Here is a 21,094-nt window from a genome sequence, read left to right as displayed (position 1 = left end):
GCCTGTACCAATTTACGTTCCCACCAACAGAGTAGGAGGGTTCCTTTTTCTCTACACCCTTTCCAGCATTAATTGTTTATAGATTTTTTGATGATGGTCATTCTGACCAGTGTGAGGTGATACCCCATTGTAGTTTTGATTTGCATTTCTCTAATAATTCGTGATGTTGAGCATCTTTGCATGTACCTCTTGGCCATCTGTATGTCTTCTCTGGAGAAATGTCTATTTAGATATTCTGCCCATTTTTTGATTAGGTTATCTCTTTTTCGATATTGAGTTGCATGAGCTGTTTGTATATTTTGGAGATTAATCCCTTGTTGGTCACATAGTTTGTAAATATTTTCTCTCATTCTGTAGGTTGTCTTTTCATTTTGTTTATGGTTTCCTTTGCTGTGTAAAAGCTTTTAAGTTCAATTAGGTCCCATTTGTTTATTTTTGTATTTATTTCTATTACTCTAGGAGACAGATCCAAAAAGATATTGCTGCAATTTATGCCAAAGAGTGTCCTGCCTATGTTTTCCTCTAAGAGTTTTATAGTATCTAGTCTTACATTTAGGTTTTTAATCCACTTTAAATCATTTCTGTGTTCCTTATAATACCTAATACAGTATAAATGCAATGCAAATAGTTGTAAATACAATGTAAATCTATGTAAATAGTTGCTGGCATGTAGCAAATTCAATTTTTGCTTTTTGGAACTTTCTGGAATTTTTTCAAATATTTTAGATTTGCAGTTTGTTGTATCCACAATGCAGAACTCGTGGTCACAGAGGGCCAGCCGTAGATGGAAACACTACTGTGGGTTGTGCACAGGGATCTCACCTCTAACCTTCTATTCTCTAGTAAATTTCCTCAGCTCTACCAGGCTTGGTTGCTCATGAGGAGTTTCCTTAGATATTTCAAAACTCATTGGAATTTACCTCTTATTCCAGACATGGCTAGTAATAAAAAAGCTTTCTTTGAGAGGTTTTTATGTCCTAATTACAGTATAGAGAAAGTAGTATTCTCAGCTCTGACATCAATACATGCCTTGAGGGGGAGGGGCACAGAGTGAGGGTTGGTGATGATGTAAGGCCGAGCATTATGCAGTCAGAAAATTTTAAGAAACAGTTAACTCATTAAACTCTTCTTCTCAAATAGTTATAGCTGCAGTTTGATAGAATGTAAGCTGAAGGTTTTGGAAATTTAAAAGCATATAAGATTCTATGCCTTGTGAAATCTATATGTCATCACCTACCTAATCCTATTGCTCACAGATCAGTAATCACTTCTTTGAGAATTCCAATCCAGCTTACATTGCTCCAACGACATTTTGAAAGTTCAAAGTTAGAACATCAACATTGTGCATTCAATATTGTAAGGGGGAAATAATTACCCATTTGCTACATATTTGTTAGTTGTCTGTTTTGTACTATGAGTTGGAGAGATGAGAAATAGATTCACTCATAAAGGGCTTCAATTTAACAGAGGAAAAAACTCACATATATGAAAATATTAGTGGACAAATAATATGTATCATTATACTTCATTTAATTAAAAAGTATAATGTAATGTAAGCTAATATAATAAAGTGCTAACTTTTTGTTGCAGCTATAAACAGAAAAGTGGTTTGGATTTACTGATATAAGCTGTCATTGATCAGGGTCTCATGTACCAGGGAGTAATGCCTACATACACACACACATATATGATAGGTGTGTTTCCAAACTTCTGTGATACTGAAAATCACCTGGGGAATTGATTTCATAATAGGCCTTCTCTAGACCTAATGAAATGAACTCTCCAGAGCAGGAGCTTGAGAATCTGTCTTTTTAACAAATGACTCAATTGTTTCAGTTCAGGCAGGTTTAGAAAACACTGCAGTCCTCACAACAATCCCATGAAAATATTCTTCTTCTTTTATCGTTGAGAAACTAAGGTTAGAGAGATTAATTAACTCCTCAAAGGACTCCCAAGTTAGAATACAACAATCTGACTTCCAAAACTTTTGGTCTTTTCACTGCACTAAGCTTTCTTTGTTCTCTGAGAAAATGATCAGGTTGGATGTGTAAACATGGAATTAAAATACTTATTATAGGGAAATTCATTTCTACTGCTGCTTAAAAACAACATTACAGTCTGCTTTAAAGTGCTAAGGAAAAGAATATTGAGCCCTTGAAATAAGAAAGTCTTTGTCAAAGATAGATAGAAAATTAAGATTTATGGGAATGCTGAAGCTTTTTGTGTTCCAGGGAAAAGTTGTGCACACATTTGAACAAGAAATGAGATAACCTATAGCTTCGAAGGGCTAAAGAAAAGGACCAGTACGTGTGGAGAAGAAGACTCCAGACTAAAGAAAGTAAAGTTGTTCTGACGTAAAACATAGGTTGCCACAACTTTGTCTTATAACTTTCTAACCAAATGGCAAGACTCTGTGGTATACAAATGCAAGAAAGATGACAGGTGATGCAGGAATGGTGTCGGCAGAAAGAAGTACAGAAAAACCCAGTCTCTAGCCAGGAAGAAAGCTAAAATATGAGTTGATGTCCTTAACCCCAAGGGAAACCAGAGCCCAGCTGTAAAGTAGCCTAAAACCTTTAGAAAGTTGGTGACAGCCCAGGGGCTACTCTACCTAGGGAGTCTTTTAATGGATTTCAGGAAATCCATTGAAATAGCATCTTGAAATAACATCTACAGTTTTGTCTGAATGTATGTATTCTGAGAAAGTCTACTGCTTTCATGGGTTTCTCATTAAAGTCTATAGCACAGAAAGAGGTCAAGTGACTAGAAAGACCATATTTTTAATTAACTCAAACAGAATGTTAAGAAGGGGAAAAAAAATAATAGATGGTCTTGAAGCCCTCGCAAACCATATAAGCATCAGGGAAGTCTAGGGGATTCAGGTCAGGGGTGTACTTAAGAACTGGCTGTCCACTGGGAGGAAGCCCTGATTTATAGTACTTGTTGATTGCTGTGATGTAAATACTCCCATGTGGCCAGTTTCCAGCTGCCAATGAGATGTAACCTAACTTTCAAAATTCCTGAAAAGTTAACAATCAGCTTTCACAACACTGCAGGAGCCGTATCCAGTAGCCCTCTGATTCAAGGTGAGTTCATTCTTCTCAAGTCTGGAGAAAACTAAAACTCGGTCAAGTTGTTAATGAAAATAGTCGAGCCTAATTTTATACACATTTTATGTTAGCATTTTATAAATATTTCTTTAAACAGAAGTTTTTAAAAAGCTTTTTTGAAATGTTTAACCAAGTTTAAAAGATAAGATTCAGTGAATAAAGCCAAAGTTTTCTCTAATTGTTTTGATGAGATTAATTTCAGTAGGAAAATTAATTGAATAAAAAAGGATGCTATAATTACCAGGAAGAAACTGGGTCCCTTCTTGTCTTGGTCCACTTGGGCTGCTATTTCAAAACAACACTGATGGGTGGGTAGCTTATAAACAGCAAATGTTTTTTGCTCACAGTCTGGAGGCTGGAAGTCCAAGATCAGGGTGCCAGCAAGGCCAGGTTCAAGTGAGGCCCTCTTCTAAGGTTGCAAACTTCTCATTGTGTCCTCACAAGGTGAAAGGGCTAGAGAGCTCTCTGGGCCTCTTTTATAAGGGTGCTAATCCCATTCATGAGGACTCCATACTCATGATCTAATCACCTCCCAATCCCCACCCTAACACCAAATACCATTGAAGTTGGGGGGTTAGGATTTCAATGTATGAATTTTGAGAGGACACAAACATTCAGACCATAGCACTTCTAGAGCAGTAGTTCTCAAATTATGGATTCTGGACAAGCAGCATCAACATTACCTGAAAACTTGTTAGAAATGAAATTCTCAGGCCCCCCACACCAGATCGCTGAATCAGAAACTCTGAGAGTGGGACCCAGCAACCTGTGTTTTAACAGGTCCTCCACCAATTTGATGTACTATTAGATTTGTTTCAATTTGCTTTAAATTTGGGGATTATGTTTTTCTTCTTCTTTGTTCTTTTAATTTATAAGATATTTACTTGATTCGAAAACAAGGGACACTCAGAGATATCTAGCCATTTGTGGCTCCTCTGTTCCAGTATTTTAGTATAAGCAGGTATGTGTGCATATTGGTATAACCCCTCATTTTTTACACAAAAGGTAGCATACATTGTTCTGTACCTGTTTTTTTCACCAAATACTTTGCCCTGGAGATAACATCACATCAGCATATAGAGAACCCCCTTCATTCATTCCTTTCTACAGCTGCTTAAGTGCCACATTATGTAGATAGACTACAGTTTGTTAGTCTTCTATTAATAGATATTTGGCTTTTTCCAGGGTTTCATTCTAACAGATGATGCCAGAATGAATAGACTTGTGCATATACCATTTTGTATTTTTAGCAGTGTACCTGTGGAAATGTCAATATTCTTAGAAGAAGGATAGCTGGGTCAAAAGTTAAATACATATGTAATTTTGGTATTTTGATTGCTGAACACCCCTAAAAATGTTGTACCATTTTGAATTTCTAAAGGCAGTATATGAGAGTGCTTATTTCCCCACAGCCTTACCAAGACATATATTGGTATATCTTCATTTTTTCCCATCTGACAGATGAGTAATGGTTCTTCAATGTGGTGTTATTTACAGTTCTCTTATTGTAAGAGGTTAAGGGTCAAGTTTACATTCACATTTTCGTTTTCTATGAACTGTCTCTTCTTATCTCTAGCTCATTTTTTCTGTTTTTCTGTTTTTTGAGGGGTGGCCAAAAAATTTAATGTAATTTAATTTACCAAACTTTTTCCTATTGTTTATACATACTAAGTAGGAATATTTTTCCTACTCCCAGGTTGTAGAGAAATTCATCTATATTTTCTTATAGTTATTATTTGTACCCAGAATTTTAAACATGTTTCTGAAGAGATTCTTATGTCCACTGAAGTACCAGTTTACAAATGCAAGTTTTATAAACTGATGTCAAACATTGCAGTTATTTACATGAGAAACATTTAATAATCTGTCATTTCGTGCTTTTTTAAATTCTTCTAAATGATGTCAACCTGAAGTCTTCTTGCCTGCACGATAAAATGTTCCATTAGTAAAACAGAAAAGATTATTTCTGGAGTAATGTGTATTCTTTGTGAAGAAACATATTTAATTATTGAAAACTTTACCTTTCTAAGAGAAGACAACATAAACCATTACGATGCAGCCCACAATCCAGCCAATCAAGAGAAGAATAGGGACCAGAAGGTGTGAAAATGTAGTCGTTGCTGGAAAAAATAAGAGGAAGCAGATCAGGTAGGTCATGTTGGTATTAAATCTTCTGAATCAAAAGGATAAGAGGAAGTCTGATATAATATCAAGGGAAAAATACAGTCTCTAATCACATCCATACAAGATTATTATTTTCTTTTCTACAAAGGGACTTGTGACTCAGCTGGGTATTTGGAATAGAAGACCTGTGTTCAAACCATAGGCCTTCCTTTTACAGTTATGTGACCTTGGACAATCCTGAGCTTGAACTTCCCTATTTGTAAGATACAGAGAATGAAACTTGTGATATACACCTCCTGGAGTTGTTGTGAGGATCAAATGGCATCACGTGTTACAAAGGCTTTGTAAACTCTAATTACTGTGTGGGTGTGGGTGTAGTATATACAGAACAGATTCATGCATTTGTTCAATAACACAAAGACCAGCTGTTTACATAGAAACACTGGAAAGTGACTGAGGTAATTCTTACTAAACTAGTCATAACATAGGGAAAGGTGTTGAAAATCATTCTTAGACTTGATAGCTGCCTTTATCATAGGAAAAGGAAAGCATTATACCTTATGTAATCATTGAGAAAAGATATTCTATTTTTTTAACGGGCTCAATACGGCAACCTACACTGATCCAACACACGCGTAAAAGACAAAAGTATAATAATTCCTCTTGTGTCTCCTATTTGTACCCTTACCTGTAAAACAGCAACTTATAAAAGTATCTTTTTTTAATATTCACCGCATCTCAATCTTGTTACAACCAACACACCACACAAAATGATTCAAAACAGCACAGAAACACATAGTATAGAATTAATGTCCCTGTGTTAAAGCCTCAGATATGTTCCTAATTGAAAAACACAGATTTTATGCCATTAGCTAACAAAGAAAATGCATATTCTTAGCAATTGCATTCCTATTACAATTTCCATCACTCTAAAAGTGAAGTTTTTTAAGTGCTATTAAAATCATCAGGAAATGAGACACTTCTAAAATTAGAAGACACTCATAACAGCAAATATTCTGAAATTAAAATGGATTTTTATAGTTTAAATCTATTTTTCCAAAAGTTTTGGAGTCTCTCAACTCTCACAAGTTCAGCAGCTTTCCTTGCTTGTCCATCTCACTGTGACCTTGAACAAAGCGTTAACCTCTAAATGAAAAAAACCCTTTCTTTCTCGTTACCTGCCATGTGGTATTGCTTTAAGGATAAAGGAAACTTTATGATATGTTCTTTACTCTCATTTGGATGAAAGCCTTTTTATGAATTAAGGTAGCATTACAGTGGAAGTACGTAGTAATTTCTTGAACTCCTATATTGATTTAGTATTTTTCCCAATTTCAAAGAACTTATAAATGCTCAATTAAAATATTGGAATTAACTTTTAAGTATTTTATACAAGCATATTTTAATACAGTTCTGAAATTTACATATAATAAAGCACTAAAAGTGTATCTCATTACTTATTATTCTTTGTAAAACAATACAATTGACTGTGCATTTAAATACTCAAAGTATACCTGCATTTGTGTTCTGTTAACAGTAGTGTTTTAAGTTTTATTATAATCTGTAGCATTGGTTTGAAATAGGAATATTTAGGAACACAACATACTCTGCATACGTCACACTAGTAACACAAATAAGCACAAAACCTCTTTTTAAATATGAACAGTAATTCCAAAATTCTTCTCTCCGGGTTTAAAACCTGGTGCCACCACGCTCTTATATGTGACCTCAAGCAAGTTACTAAACTTTGCTGTGCCTCAGTTTCCTTATCTATAAAACGGGAATGATGATAACACTTCATATCTCATGAGATTGTTGTCAGGATTAAAAGCATCAATTCCCATAGGCATTTGAAAACTTACTTGGACACTATATATATATATATATTCAGCCCATTTTACCATTTATTACAGTCAATCATTTTTCTTAAAAATAAAAAACATTTAAAAAACAGAAAAAAAGACATTCAGATGTGAAGCATACTAAGCCTATTTTATTTATTTTTGTTTCAGAGTCAGAAAACACACTCAGAAAGTTAGAGGGATTTCCCCCAAACTCACATGGCCATTTAGTAGCAGATCTGACACAATTCAAATGTCCTTAATGCTAGCCCAGCACACCACAACGCCTCAAATCCAGTACAACACTGGAGAATAACTGGCCTCTAACTCATCTTTCAAAACAAACATGAACAAATTAAGCTCTTTTGTTTATCTGATCCTTTCGAAATTATTCACGTAACGTATAGACATGGTCCATAAATTGCGTATCTAATGCATTTTTTCAGCCACACTAACATATACGGTTAATGATCCTTTAGCAGAGATACCACACTCTTCAGAATAGCTAAGAAACAGAAAATATTGTGAAACAGAAAATAAACCAGGGAGCCTGGGGCCTTTTTTGCCAAGAGAGTTGGACGTCTTAAATCTTACCTTTTTCAGCCATTCTTCCTGTTGTGGGGTGGGCTGGTCAGGGCCACGCTTACCTCTTTGTTATTGTTATCCAGCATCTCTTTGAACTTTAAATAGACATCTGAAGAGTGTGACAGCTGCCTGACTCCTGGCTGCCAATTGTCTGGGTGATGTAAGACAGTGGAAAGCAGAACTCCTCTGTCGCTTTCTTTATCCTGTTACTGTGGAGGAAACAAGGGGCTACATGACCTAAACAATTAAGTTGAATTATCCTAACCCAGTGATAGGCAGATTTTTTTTTAACTCACCCAGTGCCTCAGACAACATGAAGGAAATGTTGGGAAGGGGGTGTACAGAGGAAAGATGGCATTGCGATTAGAGAAGTCCTATTAAAGAGGAAGGGTGGTATATTGGAAAGAAAGGACTTTGGAGTTGGAGAGACCTGGCTTCAAATTCCAATTCTGCTATTTCTGTAATAAAGGCCAGTTGCTTAACTGAGCATCAGCTTCTTTGATTTTAAAATAAAGATAGTAATAGCTACCCAAGGAAGAAGTGTCATAAAGATGAAATGAAAAAGTTATATCAAATAGAGACAGTTCTTTATTATATTACAGAATACAAAAGATAAAATAGTGCCCCTTCCTATGAACCATTCTAAAAACAGAAAATTGTAGTATAAATGTCCTAGAAACTAAAACAATAAAACGCTGTGGTATTGCCTAGACTTTTCAGAGAGCAGTCATAGCTTGTTGTTTTTATTAGCAATGTATAAAAATAGGACATTCCATTTTTCAAAGTCCAACCTGGCTTATGTAACATGACCTAGATTATGCTCTAGATTCTCATTGGAATAACTTTTGGGTCTGGATGGAAAGCTTTTGCAAAATGACCTTGTAACAGACTTTGAAAAAATCTAACACAAGACTGAGTGTCCTCCTCTGAAAACAAGATTTACCTGATCAGATCTACCTCCACACAGTTCCAAGAGTAATGTTTCCTGCAGATGACCACATGTCTCATCACTGGTCAAAACCCACCAATGGGGCTTCCCTGGTGGCGCAGTGGTTGAGAGTCTGCCTGCCGATGCAGGGGACACGGGTTCGTGCCCCGGTCCGGGAAGATCCCACATGCCGCAGAGCGGCTGGGCCCGTGAGCCATGGCCGCTGAGCCTGCGCGTCCGGAGCCTGTGCTCCGCAACGGGAGAGGCCACAACAGTGAGAGGCCCGCGTACAGCAAAAAAAAAACAACAAAAAAAAAAACAAAAAAAAACAAACCACCAATGGTTCTCCATCTCCTAGAGAATAAAAATCAGAACTCCTTGTCAAGATACCTAAAAAGCCCCACCTCTTTACTTTCCCATTTGCAATGATGCTTCGACCACACTGAACTTGCTATTATATGAATGCAGAATGCTACAACCCACACAGGCAAGAATAACATATGAATTTCTACCTCAAGTCATATACCTATAGATTAGAGTGTGCAGCCAAAAATCTGGTAAATTTGTTGCTTGTTTAATGTCATTTAAGCCAAGGTATCATCTCTCTCTCCCTCTCTCCAATTTAATGTTGAAAAAATGCCTGTCTATACCAGATAAGAAAAGAGATTATGTAAAAAAATCCCTGATAAAGTCAGGAGGTTTTTCCAATATTAAATAATTACATATTGAACAAAAGTCAATCGAGGGCAATTTCACTTAAATGCTGAAATTTTTAACTAAATAGGCTCAAATGAACACCCTTTCTTAAAGCCAAAAAAAAAAAGAAAAAAGGTACTTAAAAAAAACAGTAAGGTACACTCCAAAGAACAAAGATACATATACTCGGGTAAAATAATCTGCCTGAAGTGGATAAAGATAGAATGTATGGAAATATTTCTACATTAAAAATATTTATTTCCATGTCAGTTGTCTTAAACTTTTTTTTGATATGAAATATTAACATTACTGCTACAAATTTGGATTCTGAGGAGGGATTACTTTATAACTCATTTATTTTTCTTTTCTATAGAAAGAGACAGGAAAAAAAAAATTACTTCAATGAAAATGAATTGCCCCAATCTCAGAGAAAGTTTCAATCTAGAATCTCATTTCCTTGGTATTCCTTCAGTTAAAAAAAAAGTTTTATAGTATTTATTTAGGAAAAAAATGTTTTATTCATTATTGGACTAGTTTTGCTTTGAACTCATAAACCCGATATTTTACCATTTTCTAATCTTCCTCTTAGGGCATACCATTTAGGTACGTAAGTACATTGTCTAATTTGCATTTTCTTGAAGATTTAGCTCTCAAATCCTTTATTATCAAGGTGACATTAGATTGTTCTAGGGTATTTAAGCTAAAAAATTCAAATACTTGGCTCCTTATTCAAGATAAATCAATTTATTCACTTTTCAAACATTTTTAACTATCAGTGTCGAATTATGGTAGAAAGATCTACACATGGTAGATTAAATGGACAAATTCCTATAAAGATATAAACTACCAAAACTGACTCAAAAAGGAATAGAATATTTGAATAGACTTATAAAAAATAGAGATTGAAGTCATAATCAAAAAATTGTCCCACAAGGAAAAGCCCTGGAACAGACGGCTTCACTGGCGAATCCTACCAAACATGTAGAGTTAACACTAACACTTAAAAACTCTTCCAAACGTAGAAGAAGAGGGAAGACTTCCCAACTCATCCTATGATGTCACTGTTACCCTAAAACCAAAGCCAAAGATATCATAAGAAAGCTGCAGACCAATCTCGCTAATGAAGATAGGTGCAAAAATTCTCAACAGTAAACTAACCAACCACATCCATCAACATCATATAAAAGCATTATACACCACAACCAAGTGGGATTAATCCCAGGAATGTATAGTCCGTACAACATTCCAATTCCAGTTAATGTTATACACCATATTAATAGAATAAGAAACAAAAACCACATGATCATCTCAGTAGATGCAGAAAAAACATTTGACAAAATCCAACACCATTTCAAGATAAAAACAATAAGTTAGGAATAAGTGGGAACTTCCTCAACCTCACAAAGGGAATATACAAAAAACCCACCGCTGGCAACACACCTAATGGAGAAAGACTAGGTGCTTCCTCCACAACATGATGAATAAGACAAGGATGGTTGCTCTCATACTTTGAGTCGATATTGTACTGGAGGGTGGAGCCAGGAGAATTAGGCAGGAAAATGAAGTAAAAGGCATCCAAATTGGAAAAGAAGAAATTAAACTATCACTGTTTGCAGATGACATGATCTTATAATAGAGAAAATCCTAAAGAATCCACACACACAATCTTTTTAAAAAAAACAAATAAATAAATTTATTTATTTTTGGCCGTGTTGGGTTTTCGTTGCTGCATGCGGGCTTTCTCTAGTTGCGGCTAGTGGGGGCTACTCTTCATTGCGGTGAGCGGGCCTCTCATTGCGGTGGCTTCTCTTGCTGCGAGCACGGGCTCTAGGGGCACAGGCTTCAGTAGCTGTGGCTCGCGGACTCTAGAGCACAGGCTCAGTAGTTGTGGCGCACAGGCTTAGTTGCTCCTCGGCATGTGGGATCTTCCCGGACTAGGGCTTGAACCCGTGTCCCCTGCATTGGCAGGTGGATTCTTAACCACTGTGCCACCAGGGAAGTCCAGGGAAGTCCCCTCCACACACAATCTTTGAGAGCTAATAATCAAATTCAGCAAGGTTACAAGATCAACACACAGTTGTATTTCTACATGCTAGCAATGAACAGTTTGAAAATTAAGAAAAAAATGACAATTACAATAACATCAAAAAAATAAAATACTTAGAAATAAATTTAACCAAAGATATACAAGACTTGTAAATGAAGACTGACCAAACATTGCTGAGGGAAATTAAAAATCTAAATAAGCAAAAGACATTCCATTTTCACAGATTGAAATGCTTAATATTGTTAAAGGTGGCAATACTACCCCAAGCAATCTACAGATTCAGTATATTCCTATCAAAATACCAATGGCCTTTTTTTTTTTTTTCAGAAATGGAAAACCTAACCTTAACATTCATATCGGGGACTTCCCTGGTGGTGCAGTGGTTAAGAATACGCCTGCCAATGCAGGGGACACGGTTTGAGCCCTGGTCCGGGAAGATCCTACATGCTGCAGAGCAACTAAGAATGCGCTCCACAACTACTGAGCCTGCGCTCTAGAGCCCGCGAGCCACAGCTACTGAAGCCTGTGCCCCTAGAGCCCGTGCTCCGCAGCAAGAGAAGCCAATGCAATGAGAAGCCCGTGCACCGCAATGAAGAGTAGCCCCCGCTCGCCGCAACTAGAGAAAGCCCGCGTGCAGCAACGAAGACCCAACGCAGCCAAAAATTAAAAAATTTCTATTAAAAAAATTCATATGGAATTACAAGGGAGCCTGAATAATCAAAACAATCTTGAAGAGGAAAGAAAAGTTGGAGAACTTAATTCTTATTGATCTCAATACTTACTACAAAGCTACAGTAATCAAGAATATATGGGACAGGCATAAGGACAGACATATAGATCAATGGAATAGAATTGAGAGTCCAGAAATAAACCCAAACACTTACAGTCAATTGATTTTCAGTTGACTATCAAGAGCTACCAAGACAAAATATTAGGGAAAGAATAGTCTTTGCAACAAATGGTGCTGGGACAACTAGTTTTTCACATGCAGAAGAATGAAGGTGGATCTCCTACCTCATAACATATTGAAAACTTTACTCAAAATGTACCAAGACCTAAATGTAAGAGCTAAAACTATAAAATCAGAAGAAAACATAGGAGTGAATCAGGCAATGATTTCCTAGCTATAACACCCAAGCAGAAGCAATCAAAGAATAAGTAGGTAAATTGGCTTTCATCAACATTTAAAAGTGTTGTACATCAAAGAACACCACCAAGGAAGTAAAGAGGCAATCTATGGAATGGAAACAAATATTTGCAAATCATACATCTGATAATGGTTTAGTATCCAGAATATATATATTTTAAAACTCTTATAATTCAACAATAAAAAAACCCAAGTAATCACTTTTAATATGAGCAAAGAATTTGAATTGACATTTATCCAAAGAAGATATACAAGTAGCCAATAATCACATGAAAATATATTTAAATCATTAGTCATTAGGGAAATGCAAATCAAGACCACCATGAGCTACCACTTCACCTCCACGAAGATAATTATAATAAAAAAGACAGCCGATGACAAGTATTGACAAATATGTGGAGAAACTAGAACCCTCTAGTGCTGATGGGAATGTAAAATGGTACAGCCACCTTGAAAAAGTTTTGCAGGTCTTCAAAATGTTAAATATGGAATTACCTTATGACCCGGCAATTTTATTCTTACATGTATACCCAAGAGAACTAAAAACAGGTGTTCAAACATACTGTACACAAACGTTTATAGCAGCATTATTTATAATAGTCAAAAAGTAGAAACAACCCAAATGTCCATAAATTGATGAATGAATAAACTAAATGTATAGCCGTACAATGTGATGTGTTCAGCCATAAAAAGGAATGAAGTTTTGGAACATGCTAAACATGGCTGAACCTTGAAAATATTATCTTAAATGAAAGAAGCCGTATTATATGATTCCATTTTACAAAATGTCCAGAACAGGCAAATCTATAGAGACATAAAGTGGCTCAGTGGTTGCTTGGGGATGAGGGAGATGAGAATGGAGAGTGATTGCTAAGAGCTATGACGTTTCTTTGGGGAATGATGAAAATATTCTGAAATGAGACAGTGGTGATGGTTGCACAACCTTATGAATATACTACAACCAGTGAATTGCACACTTTGAAAGAATTAATTTTATGGTACTTGAATTATATCTCAATTTTTAAAAGTTCAAATTGGTTCTTGAAACAAAGTTTCAGAGAAGAACCCCCAGACCCTCCAGGTGAAAACGGGGGAGGGAGGCAGAACAGGATTGGGAGAAATGCCAGGCAAAATAGTAACAAAGTTGAAATTTTTGTTTTTAAAAGAAGCGTTTACTGAGCACCTACTATGTACTAGATGCCACTCTAGGCACTTGGGATACATCAATAAAAAAATATCCCTGCCCTCCCAGAGTTACATTCAGAAAGGTGATAAGTGCTTTGAAAAAAGAAAAAGCAGGGCTGACAAAGGTTAATAATTAGGTTGATCTGGGTTTTCCTAGCAGGACTGAAGAACAGCAAGGAGTTAGCATGGCTCCAGCAGGGTGAGGAAGGGGTGAGCTATAAGAGAAGGGGTCAGAGAGGTGAGTAAGGAGGGCTTTATTAGCCATTGTTAGAATGTCGGATTCTTCTCTGAGTGAAACAAGCAGCCAAAGGAAAGTTTTAAAGAGAGAACTAACATAATCTGTTTTAAAGAGAGAACTAACGTTTTTAAAGTATCATTCTGGCTGCTGTGATTGGGAGCAAAGATATAAGCAGGGAGACTTGTTGTAGGCTACTGTACTAATCCAGACAAGGGTGGTATTTGATTACTCATCAGGAAGGGGCACTATTGATGAGGCCAAAGTATGGTGGGCATTTGTGATGGATCTGACTTGACTAATACAGTTTTGATGGGTTGGGTGTGACTTTCCCCTATTATCAACTTTTGTTGACTGAGTTGCTAGGTGGAGAAATTTGTGTTCAAAGTCTAATCAAAGGGTCTGCAGACTGCAGTAGAATGTAATGAGCAAGGTTTATCCAATCTGAGATGTCCAAAATGTGAAATGTATCAAGACTAATGAATAAGAGGCAACAAAGTATTACAGCCTACCTGATCCCCTTCCCTGGGACCCCTTCTTGCATGTCACAGAAAGGGAAGGGTGGCTCAAAGCAGAAGGCAACACTATGATGGTGGAGAAGCAGCCACCTGGGATCATGTCAAGTCGAGGGACCATACCTACGGACCCTCAGGCCTCAGCAGAAAAGGGGTTGCTGGAGTCCATTTTTCAGCCTCTACTCATTCCTCCATGTACTTCCGATTTCGCTTCGGCCTGCATTTCACCACTGAAACAACTTATTTTTATGATCACTAAGATCTAAGATCATGTGACTTCTGTGTTGCTAAAGTCATGCAAATTTTCAGTCCTGATCTTACTGATGACCTCTTGGTATCACTTGACACCACTGTTTACTTTATCCTTCTTGAAATCATTTCTCTTGGCTTCTGTGGCATCAGACTCTTCCCACTTTTGACTATGCACTCTTAGTCTTGTGAGTTCATTCTCATCCACCCAAACACTAAATAATGGCTCCTTGATGAAAATATCAGAGCTGAGCTTCCATGATACGGAAAGATGAATTGGAGAGACCTGGTAAGTGAAATCTCTGTCATGTATATTTACAGAGCCCTGAGAGTTCCTCTCATGCGTGCAACCAATACAGTCATTTAGGACTCCATGCTGAGAAGGACCCCATGCTTGTTTTAATGCTCTGCTCTGAGTGTCCTGAAATTCTTAATAACTTTTTTCTTTTGGCCACGTCGCGTGGCATGTGGGACCTTAGCTCCCTGACCAGGGATCAAACCCACACCCCCTGCAGTGGAAGCACGGAGTCTTAACCACTGGACTGCCAGGGAAGTCTGAAATTCTTAATAATCTTTTATCTTTGAACTTGCATTTTGTCAGAGGCTATGGGACAATGGAGCATGCACAGGAGCAGAGGTGGTCCAGGGGAGGTGGCGCATTTGAGCTGTAGTGGTCCTCAGGCTCTAGGCACTGCAAACTGCGTCCACAGAGCAGTCAGCCCTGAGTGTATGTCAGGGCCTGGGACAGTCCAGAGCTGCAGGGAGTGAGGGAGTGGAACCAGGCCGGGACCTGGACACAGAATGGCAGTAGGGACAGCAGCAAGCATGCCTGGATGCAACTGCTGGTGGATAAGCAGTGAATTTCAGCAGTAGATTGTCGAATCTTCTATTTTAAAAACTGCGGCAACCTGTACCACAAAATATCCACAGGTTTCAAAATAGAAACTAAATGTAAAGATTGCTACGTTCGATGGCAAATAACACTATTTTCATATGACGCTTTGGATGAACCAGATATTAAGAAGTAGACAATTTTAAAATTATTTTTTCCTTGTAATTGAAGATAAGACGATAGGATGCATAGCAGATGTTTTGAAATACGTACAAATCATAAAGCTACTTTACGTTTCTTGCACAACTTCCATAAGTTACCAAAAATGTCAGAAGAAATGTCAAAATGCCATTGTATAAATTTACATTTAAAATTAAATTCAGACCTACACAAAACTGATTTGTATGGAGAGTTAAATCTTTTTCTAGGAAAATTGTTCCACAAGAATCATCAGCTCTAGAGGTACTAAAATTTATGTTTTGATGGATTTTGATATAAATTTATCAGAAATTTATCCTAATATTGTCACAGCCTGTAAAATACTCTTAACAGCTCTCCAGTAACAGTTACATCAGCAGAAAAATCTTCTTAAAATTAAAACTTATCAAAAATTATTTGCAGTCTTGCATTTGTAAAGAGTGACTAATGTTGCTGTCAATCATATAGAAAATGGAGTTGCTTAAAATGTAAATTCTGAGGACCTAATATATAATTTGCAGAAAAGTGAGCCAGAAAAAAATCTTATGGTCAATAAGCATATGAAATTATTAAAGTATTATTATATATTGTATTTCATAAAGTTATAACACCCCAAATATTATTTTTTTGCGGTTTGTGTCATTACTCATGTATCACAAATACTCCTTTACATTGAATGTCATCAAATACTTTTAAAGGAAAACACTTTATAGCATATTTAATGCTATATATATATTTTTTTTGAACAGCATTTCTGAATTTTCATCTTGCCTTGGGCCTGCAAACTTTGTCATCAGCCCTGATTCTTTCCCTACGGAAAGGAGGCAATGGGGTAGCAGAAGGCAGGGCCTTCCACATCTGTTTCTTCCTCACTTCCTTTAACCATAGTGTTTCTCTTTCATCTGCATCGTGTATTAAGGTTGTGGTGCTTAAAAAGTTTAGAAACCTCCCATCTTATGCAACCACACATACAGGAAAAAGCACAAAACTAAAGTACAGAAAAGTGAAGTGACTTTTCTACTTTTCTAACTTTAGGGTCAGCCTCCTGAATCCCAACCTCTAGCCTTTGTGCTGTTTTCCTGGTATTCATGACCCCATCCTGGTGACGTGACATGTCCAGTGATTACATATGAGAGCCCCTTTTCTGGAACCCAGTTTGGAGACCCCTATTACTAGCCTACTTTAAAATGTAAAACAAGTTGAGAAAGAAGGTTGGCAGCGTGATGCCCAAATGTGAGCATCTATTCATCTGTTTCTTACTCCAAGAGATAGTCCCTAAACTTCAAGTCATTGATACCAAGATCCCCTACCTTGCAAAGCAGTTTATAGGATATGCTCCCAGCCTAAACCTTTCTATTTCTCAAATGTTTTAATATAGATACAGACAGAAGTAAAAAAATAAAGTGCTGTCAGTATCATTTTTCAATTGAAGTATAGTTGTTACTTAAAATAATAGCTTCAGGTATACAACAGAGTAATTTGATATTTTCATAGATTATACTCCATATAAAGTTATTATAACACATTGACTATATTCCCTGTGCTGTTCATTGCTTCCTTGTAACCAAAATATATAAAGAACTCATACAACTCAATATCAAGAAAAACAAACCACCTGACTAAAAAAATGGGGAAAGGAAGTGAGTAGGCATTTCTCCAGAGAAGATATACAGATGACCAACAGGCACATGAAAAGATGCTCAATGTCATTCTTTTTTTTTGGTGTGGGGGGGTTCACGGGCCTCTCGCTGTTGTGGCCTCTCCCGCTGCGGAGCACAGGCTCCGGACACGCAGGCTCAGCGGCCACGGCTCATGGGCCCAGCCTCTCCGCAGCATGTGGGATACTCCCGGACCGGGGCACGAACCCGCGTCCCCTGCGTCGGCAGGCGGACTCTCAACCACTGCGCCACCAGGGAAGTCCCTCAGTGTCATTCTTAATGTTATGCTCATGTTCCTGGACTCTGTGGCCTCAGCAATCTCCACTAACGCAGAAACAAAAGTGCTATTACTTCAGATTGATGTTTATTGACTGATTTGGATGTTTTTGCCATCCAGATAGCCCTTGTGCTTCAGAGATGCCTTGGCTGTGAGGGAGAATTATCTGCACAGACCTGATAGACTCCAACGTTCTTTAAAAAATAAAAAACAAGTTAACGTTGCTAAGTCATAACAAAGGGTTGACTACCAGGGCTGTGCAATCACCGTGACAAGGGTTCAAATCTCTACTCTTCTAATATTTGTGGGACCTGGGGGCAGGCTACTGTCAGAGAAATTCTCCAAACTTAGAAATAAGGCAAAAAAGTGGAGGCAGATTCTTTCAGCATCATAGGGGGACGAAGTCACCCAAGGATTGTCAAAACCTGTACATAGTTCATCTCACTTATACTGTTGATTAACGTTTCCATACTTAAAGAATTTACTTGCTAACTTGTAATTTTTTGTCCAGTAGAGATGCAAATAATTTCCATGCAATGGAACAGATAACCCCAAACATCAAGGACCAGCTGAACATTAAACATTTCTGTGTCTAGCTCAGCAATCTCATCCTAACAAATACACTAGCTTCTTAGAAGCTCTTTGAACTAAACGCACACTTTTCCCTCCTTAATTAATGAATTCAATAAAATATTTGATACATTGTCCTTTTTATATTTGCCCAAGAGTCCTGATTTTATCTTTCTGAAAATTACACTTTAACATGATTAACTATTGGACCCACTTTCTTATCTGTAAAATGGATATAATAAGACCTACATTATAGGGTTGCTGTGAGAACTGAGTGGCAAGGTAAGTAAGGCACTTAGCACAGAACCTGTTGCCAAGCAAATGCACATGAGACCTTGAGCTTTAGAGCTTGGAAGCTGAGTTTCTAAAGAAAGTATTAAAGCAGCTGGAATCAGGGATATGGGCCAGGTTCTCACTGGTTGGCTTCTGCTCCTTTTCTGAAACACTCACATATTACAAACTTGCCTGAAATGACTTTTCTGCTTCTATAATCACATTCTTTAAAACCTTATTTGCTGACCCTCTGCTAATTATATACCTCACACCTCATGGAAATAATGTCCAGTGGGAACTATGTGTAACAGCTGGGTGACCTTCATCACTGAAAGCTTTCCATTCCTTGTTTCCAATAGGGCTCAGGCAGGCGAAAAGTTTGAAAAGCCCATGATATTGTCAATGAAGTACATTTACTTTTTTTTTAATTAATTTTTTTTATTGGAGTACAGTTGCTTTACAATGTTGCTTTACTTTCTGCTATACAGCATAGTGAATCAGCTATACGTATACATACATCCCCTCTTTTTCGGATTTCCTTCCCATTTAGGTCACCGCAGAGCACTGAGTAGAGTTCCTGTGCTATACAGTCGGTTCTTATTCGTCATCTATTTGACATATAGTAGTGTATATATGTGAATCCCAATCTCCCAATCCATCCCACCCCCCTCAATGAAGTACATTTAAACCAAAAGACAAAAAATGTTTTTCTCAGAAACTTTGCATTAGCGTTGCCGTATTCCAAATGGTAATTTTTCAAGACACAAAAGGGTGACATCAAATATGATATTTTCAATGAGGGATATGCTGAGGAAATATATTCAGTTGTAAACATATTCTGTAAACTGATTTCTTTGACACTTTCCCCTCCCTGAGAGCTCTCCACCCCGACCTTTCCCCTTTGGTAAACATAAGTTTGTTCTTGAAGTCTGTGAGTCTGTTTCTGTTCTGTAAATAAGTTCTTCTGAATCATTTTTTTCAGATTCCACATATAAGTGATATCATATGATATTTGTCTTTCTCTGTCCATCTTACTTCACTTAGTATTATAATCTCCAGGTCCATCCACCTTGCTGTGAATAGCATTATTTCATTCTTTTTTATGGCCGAATAATATTCCATTGTATATATGTACCTCATCTTCTCTCTCCATTCCTGTTGATGGACATTTAGGTTGCTTCCATGTCTTGGTTATTGTAAATAGTGTAGCAATGAACACTGGGGTGTGTGCATCTTTTCAAATTATGATTTTCTCCAGATAGATGCCCAGGAGTAAGATTGCTGGGTCATATGGTAGTTCTATTTTTAGTTTTTTAAGGAATCTCCATACTGTTCTCCATAGTGGTTTTACCATTTACATTCCCACCAACAGTGTAGGAGGGTTCCCTTTTCTCCACACCCTCTCCAGCGTTTGTTGTTTGTAGACTTTTTGTTGACGGGCATTCTGACTGGTTTAAAGGGCCTACAAAATCACACAGTACCTCAATTTTTACGTTGAAACACACATCCATTCTGTTCTCCTGGCTGTTACCAGTTTACACCCCCCCAGCAGCTAGAGGGTACACAGGTTCTCTGTATCCCCTTCAGCATTTATTCTTTGTAAACTTTTTGCTGATGATCATTCTGATGGCTGTGAGGTGAACGTTTCTGTAGATTGGATTTGCATGGCTTTATTAAATTCCTGATGTTGAGCATTTTTCCATTCCACTTTTTAAGAAAAAAAGAGAAAAGACAAAATGTGCGTAAAATATGCCTCTTGACACTGTCTTCTTGAAATGTTGGCGTCTTTTGAATTTTCTGGTCGATTTACGACCCAAGGATTTTTTTTGACGGTAGCTGTCATTTACAGGCCTGCAATTATTTTGAATATCTAGTGAACATTAGCGCTGCGTTTAAAGCTGCTGTTGTGGGAAACAGCCAGAAGGCGACAGCATTTCTCCATTCCCAAATCGGGTTGCTAGGGCAACAGAGCCATAATGGAAGTTGTGTTGTAGGTTGTAAATTAGAATGGAATGTGCCAGGGAAAAGCCCCTTAAGTTTATGTCTCATTACTTCTTGTTAATTTTTTTAATTTTTATTTTTCATCACAGCCAATTTGGTTACAATATTTTGTTTGTTCTACGTGTGCAAGATGTGGTTCTTTTACACGTATACATATATCTATTCTTCTTCAGATCCTTTTCCCATGTAGGTTATGACGCAATGTTGAGTAGTCTCTTGGTATTCCGTAGGTCTTTGGTGATTATATATTTCACATGTGTTTCTATATCTCTGTTAACCCCAATATCCTAATGTATGCAATCCTCATACTTTTCCATTTGGTGAACCATAAGTTTGTTTAATGAATCTGTGATTGCCTTTCTCTGTGCAAATATCTTCATTGGTATCAATTTTTAGGTAACACTTATAAGTGATATCATAGGATATGTGTCTTTCGCTTCCTGACTTACTACAAGTTGTGTGATTACTTCTAGACTCATCTATGGTGCTGCAAATGGCATTGTTTCAGTTTTTCCTTGGCTAATAGTCCATCTGTACATGTACCAGTTCTTCTTTGTCCACTCATCTCTTGATGGACTTTTTGGTTGCTTCCATGTCTTGGCTATTGTAATACGGCTGCAGTG

At 37.2% G+C, this 21,094-nt stretch overlaps 1 protein-coding gene across 1 annotated transcript; it reads right to left on the bottom strand.

Moving 5' to 3' along the window:
- Positions 1 to 4,901: 4,901 nt before the first annotated feature.
- Positions 4,902 to 7,805, bottom strand: STRIT1 (small transmembrane regulator of ion transport 1). The gene is made up of 3 exons (XM_033856332.2): positions 7,670 to 7,805; positions 5,132 to 5,230; positions 4,902 to 5,032 (listed from the first exon to the last, which is right to left on the bottom strand). The coding sequence occupies exons 1-2, from the start codon at positions 7,680 to 7,682 to the stop codon at positions 5,136 to 5,138; spliced, it is 108 nt and encodes a 35-aa protein (XP_033712223.1). The 5' UTR covers positions 7,683 to 7,805; the 3' UTR covers positions 4,902 to 5,032; positions 5,132 to 5,135.
- Between the last annotated feature and the right edge of the window lie 13,289 nt (positions 7,806 to 21,094).

This window comes from Tursiops truncatus, chromosome 4 (genome assembly GCF_011762595.2).
Source record: "Tursiops truncatus isolate mTurTru1 chromosome 4, mTurTru1.mat.Y, whole genome shotgun sequence".
Classification (NCBI taxonomy): Eukaryota; Metazoa; Chordata; class Mammalia; order Artiodactyla; family Delphinidae; genus Tursiops; species Tursiops truncatus.
Note: the sequence above shows the minus strand (reverse complement) of the source record. Positions and strands in the feature narration are given on the sequence as shown.